The following is a 10,272-nucleotide window of genomic DNA, read 5'->3' on the forward strand; positions in this document are numbered from 1 at the left end:
GCCTCTGGATCCTCTCAACCTCCTCCCCATCAAGAAGGAACCGAGGTGACCAAATCTGGGCACAGTAGTCGAGATGAGGTCTTATCAGGGCTCGGTACAGAGGTACAATAACTTGTTTTTCTCTGCTCGTCAAGGTATTTTTCAACAACCAAGTGAGTTGATGAGCTGATTTAGCTACTTTCGCAATGTGCCCCCTAAACTTCATCTCCCTATCCACCAACACTCCCAAGTCCCTGGCCTCATCAATCTCTTGGAGTACAGTTCCACCAATGTGGTATACTGCTGCTAATCTTTTCACTCTGAAATGCATAACCTTACATTTTGTCACATTAAATTGACATCCATTCTCCTTAGTCCAGAACTCCATTCTATCTAAGTCATCTTGCAAGACTTTGACATCTTCTGCATTCACTATCACCCTACCCAACTTTGCATCATCAGCAAACAAATGAACTGTCCCACTTAGACCCTTCCCTATATCGTTAATGAACAGATTAAACAGCAGTGGTCCAAGAACAGAACCCTGTGGCACACCACTAGTCACCGGTCGTTTTTTGGACTCTGCTCCTGAATAAACTACTCTTCGATATCTCTCCATCAACCACCCAGCTATCCATCTCACCAACCCTATATCCATTCCCATATGTTGTAGTTTACGGATTAGAATTCCATGTGGTATCCTGTCAAATGCCTTTGCCAGGTCCAGCAGTATCACTGTAAACCCATTTCCCTTATCCAGTTCAGCCGTCACCTTGTTATAAAACTTGAGCAAGTTACTGAGGCATGATCTACCCTTCACAAAGCCATGCTGTCCTCTGTACAGTATCTCATTTTCATCAATCCATTCCTGTATTTTTCCCTTGACTACTTTCTCCAAGACCTTGACAACGACTCCTGATATGCTGATCGGTCGGTAATTTGCAACCATAGTCTTGGATCCTCCTTTATGCAGTGAAACTATTTTCCCCTCTTTCCACGCCTTCGGGACTAAGCCAGACCTGAGACTCAGATTAAACAACATGGTCAAGGGCACTGATAATTCATTAGCCGCTTCATGCAAGACCCGTGCCGGTATACCATCCAATCCCACAGATGTATTCACATTAAGGTTCTGTAATAGACTATTCACCTCCACTTCATTCATCACAATTCCCATATAAACTAATGGTTCCTTCATTTTTTCAACGTCACCACCTGGATGATATACTTTTGCAAAGTGCGTGCTCAGTAACTCCACTATATCAACTGGTTCAGTGAACTCTTTACCATCGTCATTCCTTACTGGCAAACAATTAATGAAAATGAAAAGGAAGTAACTAAAGAAGAATTAGAAATCAGCCTGAAAGAAACAAGAAATGGAAAATCACCTGGAGAAGAAAAACTAGGCTCAGAACTATAAAAATACACAGGAACAAGATTCAAAGAAAGGCTCTTATTATTTTTAAATAAAATTTATTCAACTGGTATCCCCCCAATAGAATAGAAAAAAGCAATTGTGATTCTTATCTTTAAAAAAGGTAATAGAGATCACCCTAAAAACTATAGAGGCATCAGTACACTAAATTCCTGTTAAAAATATATAACAGAATCTTAATTAGTAAACTAACGAAATATTCCAAAAACTTCATTTTAGAAGTACAGAATGGATTTAGAAAAGGACGATCATGTATAGACCCGGCATTTTGCCTAAAATTAATAATAGAGAAAAGAAGAGAATACAATTTAGAAACATATATTGCATTTATTGACTTTGAAAAAGCATTTGACAAAGTTAAAAGAAACATATTAACATATTAAAAGAAAGACCAATACCAAATAATATCCTAAAAGCTATCACAAGTATATATGAAAATAATCAAATACAAATAAGATTAAATCACGAGCTATCATATACAAGAGAGATAAACCGAGGGGTCCGACAGGGATGTCCCCTCTCAGCAACTCTTTTTAATATCTACTTAAATGAAATAATAATAAAATGGAATAAAAATTTACATCAAGGAATTAAACTTTCTCCTACAGTAAACTTAAACACTCTCCTCTTTGCCGACGACCAAATAATAATTACAAATTCTGAAGATAAACTACAGAAAGCTATTTTAGATCTAAATGAGATATCCAAAGATTATGGTATGATAATATCAACAGAAAAATCAAAAACTATGACCATTAAAGGACAAGATCCAGCAAGAACTAAAATAGTAATAGATAACAAGATCTTAGAACAGGTGAATTCATTTAACTACCTAGGATGTACGATCACATATGAAAATGAAAAAGATATAAACATAAAAATTGCAAAATATTTAAAAATAACAGGTATAATTAAATCTATATTTAAACCAAACCTAGTTCAAAAACAAACCAGACTAAAAGTATACAATACATTGGCCCTACCAGTCTTAATGTATGGAAGCGAAATCTGGACATTAAAACAAAAAGACAAACAAAGATTAACAACAGCAGAAATGAAGTTTATGAGAAAAACTGCAAAGTATACCCTATTTGATCACAAAAGAAATGAAGAAATTATGAAAGAATTTAACCAAGAACCAATAAGAGAAAAAATTAAAAAATATAAACATAAATGGATGGAACACATTCAAAGAATGAAAACAGAAAGATTACCAAAACAAGCCTTAAAATACAAGCCATTAGGAAAAAGAAAACCAGGACGTCCTCTTAAACGATGACTTCTAAGGCCAGAACAGGCCAAGATAGGTCTAAATCCTTGATATGCATGATGATATATATATAGCATATTTGCCGCCGTATAAGATGCACTTTTTTCTTTGAAAATAGGTCTGAAAAACAGGGTGCGTCTTATACACCGATACTCATTTTTTTATTACTTTCATTTCTGGAAATTTTCTCTGTTCCGAGTAATGCGATTTCTTTCTTGCTTCCTTGCGTTGTGTGAGAGCATTCCAGTTATGTTAGTTATGTATTCCAGCTGCTAGAATACATTCTAGTATTCCAGTTATGGATAGATAACATTTGGTCTAGGAGATCTGGCAGACTGTTGAAGTAGCCTGCTCTTTTATTATGGGATCGGTTTTGTTCTCAATGAACAGAAGATGTTAAAAATAAACTCAAGGAATTGAAAACTCAGTTAGCTGTAATTCCAGGAGGTCTAACTAGTCAGCTTCAACCTTTAGATGTCTGTATTAATAAACCACTTCAGGGATTCATGAAGGAAAAGTGGAACACTGCATCCAGAAGACTGCTGGATGCAGTCTTCAGATTTTGAGGTTAGGCTATCAGGAAGAAGCCTAGCATTTCGCAAGTTTGTGAATGGGTCAAAGCTTCATGGGATGCTGTGAAAACTGAGACAGTGGTTAAATTATCTAAGAAGTGTGGCATTAGTAATGCACTAGATGGTACAGAGGACAATTTGTTGTATGAGGACTCAGATTCTGATTTAGAAGTTTTAAGTGTCTCTTATTTAGCTCTGGAGATGAATTTCTGGGTTCTGACAAAGAAGAAGATTAAAAGGTGGGTACTCTTTCCTAGTTAGATTAGGTATTTGTTGAAAGTAGACCTACTTATTACTTTATATTTGAAATACTGTAAATTCAATAGAATATTCAGTGATAAAGTTTTTTTCCTAAAAAGTGTGTACAAAAATGGGGGTGCATCTTCTACACTGGCAAATATGGTAAATAGATGTAATAGGGTCAGGGACTCATCGAGGGAAGCACATACTACCCGCACCAGATATCACACTTATTCTTGATTTCATTCACACTGTTTGCACTTACAACATCCAATGGCAATCCATTCCAATCACGCACTGCCCTCCTTCTGATATGCCTTTTCATTGTTCTAATTTGATACTATTTTATTTCCTGTTATTTCTCGAATGGACTAAAAGACCTATTTTGGTATATTTAAATTGATTAATATTTTAAATAACTTTTATCTATTAATTTTATCAAAGGCTTTTTCATAATCAATGAAGGAAAGTTTTTTTCCTTCGAAAAGGGAAGATAATTTTTTAATTATCTTCTCTTTTCAATTAATAATTTTAGAGTAATCTAAAATTATTAAGAATTTTAGTTCATCTTAATATACCTGCATATAGCAGACTAATTCTCCTAAAATTATTGCAGCATCTTTATTTCCTATTTTATTGAGAAAATCAGTGCTTTTTTTTCCCCCAAGAATTTTTCCAGAAATCCAGACCATTTTAAAGAAGTTTGGAAGTCTATCATTAAAATTTTTCCTCTGCATTTTTGTATAGTTCAATGTTTATATTGTCTTCTACTGGTTTTTTCCCTATTTTTCATCTTATTTATTGTATTTTATTAAATTCTGACATCAGAATATTTTCTGTTAGATCATTCTTTATTGTATAAAATTTTACTTTATTATCATCAGTCCAGATATTGAAAATAAGTTTCCCATTTTTCTAAATCAATTGTTTATCTTTTCTTTTATTTCTTTGTTCATGTATTTTATTACTTAATAGATTTTTGGTTGTGGCTTAGATATATCCTTTTCTAGTTCTGTTACAAAATTGTTCCATCTCTCTCTCTCTCTATGTATTTTTCCTTATTTCTTGTTTTGCAACTGCATTGTTTCTTTTGTACTACTGTCTTGGAATTTTGCCATTTCTGTTAACTCTCTTCTTTTTACTTTTTTTTAATTATCTTTTCTATTTCTTTGTCTGAGTTTCGTAGTCATCTTTTTTCTATTCCATTTACATTTTATTCCTTCTTTTGCCAGAATTTGTTTCAGATTTCCCCATTCCTCTTATATGCCATTGCCATTTGAGTCATGTATGGTTTCTGTTTCTAAATAGCAAATGAGGCACATTTTAAATAAAATGTACCTCATTTTATTTTATTTATTTTATTTTATTATTTTTTTTTTGTGAAGGTCCCATTGTGTTACCACAGTATTTATTCCTCTGTTTTTAACAAGTTTTATATATATTTTTAATCTTTACTTTATTCTATTCTATTAAAAAAATATTGTGTTACCACAGTATTTATTCCTCTGATTTTAACAAGTTTTCCATATATTTTTAATCTTTACTTTATTCCATTCTAGTAAAAAAATTTTCCATGCATTTTTAATCTATTTTTGTGCTGTAGTTCAGTATTAAATTCCTCTTACAATTTATTATTCCTTTATGAGTTCAGTTTATGGTTTTATATTTACCAATGATGTATCATCAAAATTTATGTTCAAAGAAAATTTTAAAGTTAACAAGACAAGAACTCAAAGATCTATCCCAAGGTATGTCTGAATATACATAATTTATGTTATTATATTTTTAAGGTATGTCAGAATATATGTTATGTTTAATTTTTATTCATAAAAATCACAGGAAAACACAGTGTTTTTATAGCAGGGGTGCCCATTAAGAATATAAGCATTTGCTATATTATATTTATGGTGATATAAAAGTTCTGAAGCAAGAGAAGCTAACACTCTAATGGCAGAACCAATACATCAGCTGTTATAATCACTTATAATTATCAATAAACAAAAATGTATAAGGAGTTAATCTATGATAGTAAGGATATGTAAAATGTGGGACATAAAAAATAAAAATCCACAAATATCTGAAATAAAAATAATAGTTCATAAACATGTCATTTATCATATGAAATTAAGACTAATAGGGGGATCGTATTAGAGAGACATCAAAAAAAGAATAAATATGGGAGGAGGGGAATAATGAAACACTGATTGTGTTGGACTACTGCAAAATCCTCATTCATGCCACAGCAGAGAAAAACTGGTTTAAATGTATCATGAGAAAGAATTCAACAAGAAAATTCAAGGAAATGTCTCAAACTTCAAAACGCCTGACTATCTATATAATGATATCAGGGAAGAAATTGATTGCAAAAGATAAAATATGCACATAACTTTAATATCTCCACCTGATATTATTCAATTAGAATGTTGAATTTCACTGCCTGCTGCAAGATAACCAATATGCTTACTAGAGGCCTGAAATGCCTTGAAAATGTGCTAGGTTTGTTGTCTAAGTGGAGTGGTCAGATTATCTAATCTTCAGCTCACACATAGTAGTAGTAGTAGGAGTAGTATTCAATTGTATTAATGAAGTGTACCTAAAATGAACAGTGCTCAGGATTCCCAAACTTTAAATGATTAACACACCATGTTATTTCATGGAACAATTTCTACATTAAGATTTAATATAAAAGAGAAATTTTACTTACTTTCTGTTTTTTATGCTTTAAATTATAAACAATATTTTCCTCGCCACCAAAGACAAGCTTTTCCAATCTTTTCTCTTCCTCATCATCTTCCTCATAATCAATACACAGCCTTTTGCTTTGAAGATTCAATGGAGTAGATTTATCAGTCTTTTGTTTTGCTACCCTTTTGTAACTCTGAATAACTTGTTGGTCCATCTTTCAAATGAAATAAAATGGTTAACTAAGAATAGAAAGTTTTGAAGTAAAGTAACTAACATATTTTTTCATAAAAAAAATAAATTAAAATCTTGCTTACTGGTGTTTTTTTTCTTAAATTTTACCTATATTACACTGAAAAAGTATTCCCATAATATTTTTTTTTTAAAAATGTCACTTCACTAAGTAATTACAAAACAATTTCAATTGCATCATGCAAAATAATGGCTTTCACAAAATAATTTTCTATGAATAATTATGTATGTTCATTTTACATAAAGCAACTATAAAGTCAAATACATTAACTTTTTTTATATATATACTAGGGGAGCTCAGCTCCGCTGGCGCCTACCCCCCCCCCCTCCGAGTTCCAGGCTGGTAAGCCAGTAAGACAAAAAACATGACATAAAAACATTTCAAATTTTGGCTTATCTTTTTCTTTTTATATATATATACAGAGTAGATATATAAATTAAAGATACCAAGAAATTATATACTAGGTTTAATTCTTATATCCAAGTAAGCAAACAAAGTTTGCACCTGAAGTATCTTCAGGATTGGGGAACTCATTGTAAAGGTGGAATGACTTCACATCACTTGCCTTAGTATCCCATAATGCAAAGTGCATCTGTATAATGATATGCATCATGGGAAAGGTCACTACCCAGACCGGTTTCAACTTTTATTGAGGTCTCATCAGTGGAAGCCAGACCCAGAGGTAATACCACATTGACTTTTGTAGTTCTTAAAACACTGCATCTGAATAACCTGCTGCCAAAGAAATATAAAAGATCAATCTGTTGCAAAATAGTGGTATTATTGTTGTTGTTATATATCATCTGGTCATCATGCAAACATACTCTCCATCTCACTCAGTCTTATGTCCCTTCTTTCTGTGGTTGTAAATTCATGTTGGCAAGTTGCTTTATGTTGTCCATTCAAATCTTTCATCTTCCTCTCCTCCTACCACCCTTAATCTTCCTCAACATAACTGTTTTTTTTTTTTTTTTTTCAATGATTCATCTGCTTGCACAATACATCCAAAGTAAATTCTGTTTAGCAATGTTTCGCAATTTGTTAAAACTTCTGTTTAGCAATCATTGCCTCCAAAAGTTCATTGTCTTTATATTCAAAATCTTTTTATTAATCATTAATGCAGTGCATGGGAATCTTAATAGTCTCATCCATATCCATAATTCGAATGAATCAATTTGCTTTCTTTCTTCTTAATGATGCAGCTTTCACATCCAAACATCACAACTGTAAATACCACTGCTTTGACAATTATTATTTCATGGCCTTACTAACATCTCTATATTTCATAATTTTATCAAGTTTAACATAATTTTCCCCGCATAGCTATCATTATTTTAATTTTGTCTTCACACCGAGTCCAATAAATGATAACTTTCAACCATCTCTATATCACTCAATCATGAATTCATCCAAAATGCCAGAAATCATCACTTTTGTTTTATTGATGTGTAAATTAGGTCAGGCTTTTCTACTTTCTCTTTTAACTAACAGCATCAACTGGATCTTCTGAAATAAGAGTGATATCATCTGCATATCTTAAATTATTTATTTTGATGCTTCCAAACTTAATTCCCCCTAGGTCTTCGTCATGGTCTGCCATTCTCATAATATATAGTATTCATTAAAATTGTTAAAAAGATGATACAAAAAATATCCAATCCTGCAGCATCCTTTTGTTTTCTGCCTTTTTCTCCAAATATTGTTTTTAATGACATTTCTTGGTTGTAACAGAAATGATTCAGAGAATAGATGCTCAGGTATTGCATTCATCACATTCCACAGTCTAAAATGATCACCACAGTCAAATGCTTTCTTATAATCAATAAAACAGATGAATACTTCCTTTTGAAATTCTGAGGTATCTCTTTCCTCTACCTCTTCTAAAATTTGCCTATTCATAAGGCAAATCTATATTCATATATGATTCCAGCTTTTTTGGATTTTACTTTCAAGTACTTGCATGTAAAATTCATGCAACAGTTCTTTAATTCTCACATACTCTGGGACATCCCTTTATTGGAACTACAATAAATACTGATATCATCCAATCTCTAGCCAGAATTATATTCCAGGCAATGGTACTCATCTACCACTTATTGTTGGTGAGTGCTATTAAAGCTTGGCCTTTTCTTGGAGGAGTGAGGGCACCACACCTCCTTGCTTGCATTAACTCACTGCCAGATAGTTTCCTCCAGCTAATAATGTGATAGTAACAAGCACAGCTCTCTCCAAAATTCTTGTTGAGTGAGGAAATATATCCAGAGAAGGGAAAGGTAGAGGATGTGGTTACAGCAGACAAACGAACTTCACATTATACCAACTAACAATTAGCTTTTTTCAGCATTTTAGAAATACATTTTGGTCTTGAACTGCAATATATTTTGCACACAACAGCACATTACACTCCTTGCTTTAATTTGATAAACCCTACCCTACAGATCATCAACCACCGCCACCCTCAATTCCAATCTCCAAGCCATCCTCCAATGGAGTTCCGATAACCTCATCAATTTCAATGCTAATAAAACTCACTTCCATCCTATTTCCCATAAAAAAAAAACTTTTTTTTTCCGGTATTCGTTTTGATGATAGCCAAATTTCCAGACAGTCTGAGATTTCTCTTCTTGTAATTACCCTCACATCAAACCTCTCCTGGCATAAACACATCACAACCATTGCATTATCAGCTTTAAAAAAAAAAAAAAAAAAAGAAAGAAAAATAGGATCTCTTTCGCTCAAGATGTTACTTCACCCTTGAACAGCTGTCAATGTTATACAAATCTGTCCAACTATTGAATGCTGCTCCCACATATGGGGTGGGGCCACGAAAAGCTCCCTCAAAATGCTTGACACTCAATACAGAGGAGAGCAATATCAGACTTATTAATGATCCATCTCTTACCAACTCACCCCCCTCACACACACACACACTTTCACACAGACGTTTGGTTTCTGCAATATGTATATTCTTCAAATATTTCCATGGGAAATGCTCATCTGAAATAACATCAATAATTCCTCCACTCAGTACTAAACTTGTTGGAACACATGCAGCTGCTGTTAACATCCCTTCACAGTACACCTAGAAACAAACAGAACAAGTTTCTTTTCCTCTTCCTTCATCCCTGCAACTGATGCACTGTGGAAGTCTCTCCCCACCCCTGCTGCGTTTCCCAAGAAATCAAATGTAAACAAGTTCCTCCGTTCCCAAACCACTACCCATACAACATAAAAAAAATATATATATATATATCAAATATATATATATATATATATCAAATATATATATATATATATATCAAATATATATATATATATATATCAAATATATATATATATATATATATCAAATATATATATATATATATATATCAAATATATATATATATATATATATCAAATATATATATATATATATCAAATATATATATATATATATCAAATATATATATATATATATATCAAATATATATATATATATATATCAAATATATATATATATATATATATCAAATATATATATATATATATATATCAAATATATATATATATATATATATATATCAAATATATATATATATATATATTTGATATATATATATATATATATATATATATATCAAATATATATATATATATATATATATATCAAATATATATATATATATATATATATATATATCAAATATATATATATATATATATATCAAATATATATATATATATATATATCAAATATATATATATATATATATATATATATATCAAATATATATATATATATATATATCAAATATATATATATATATATATATATATCAAATATATATATATATATATA

At 31.4% G+C, this 10,272-nt stretch overlaps 1 protein-coding gene across 3 annotated transcripts in view; it reads right to left on the reverse strand.

The window, feature by feature from the left end:
- Window positions 1-10,272, reverse strand: part of wcd (U3 small nucleolar RNA-associated protein 18 homolog wicked) — a 195,534-nt gene that overhangs the window by 183,598 nt on the left and 1,664 nt on the right. For 2 of the 3 annotated variants that reach the window (XM_090395902.1, XM_090395904.1), the window contains exon 2: window positions 6,201-6,395. In XM_090395902.1, coding sequence (XP_090252028.1) covers window positions 6,201-6,395 — 195 coding nt within the window. Of the gene's footprint in view, window positions 1-6,200; window positions 6,421-10,272 lie in introns of all 3 variants that reach the window. The other variant, XM_090395903.1, reaches the window with a different exon arrangement.

This window comes from Typopeltis vanoorti, chromosome 7 (assembly GCF_054136105.1).
Source record: "Typopeltis vanoorti isolate ZY-2024b chromosome 7, IOZ_Tvanoo_1.0, whole genome shotgun sequence".
In the NCBI taxonomy this organism is placed as follows: Eukaryota; Metazoa; Arthropoda; class Arachnida; order Uropygi; family Thelyphonidae; genus Typopeltis; species Typopeltis vanoorti.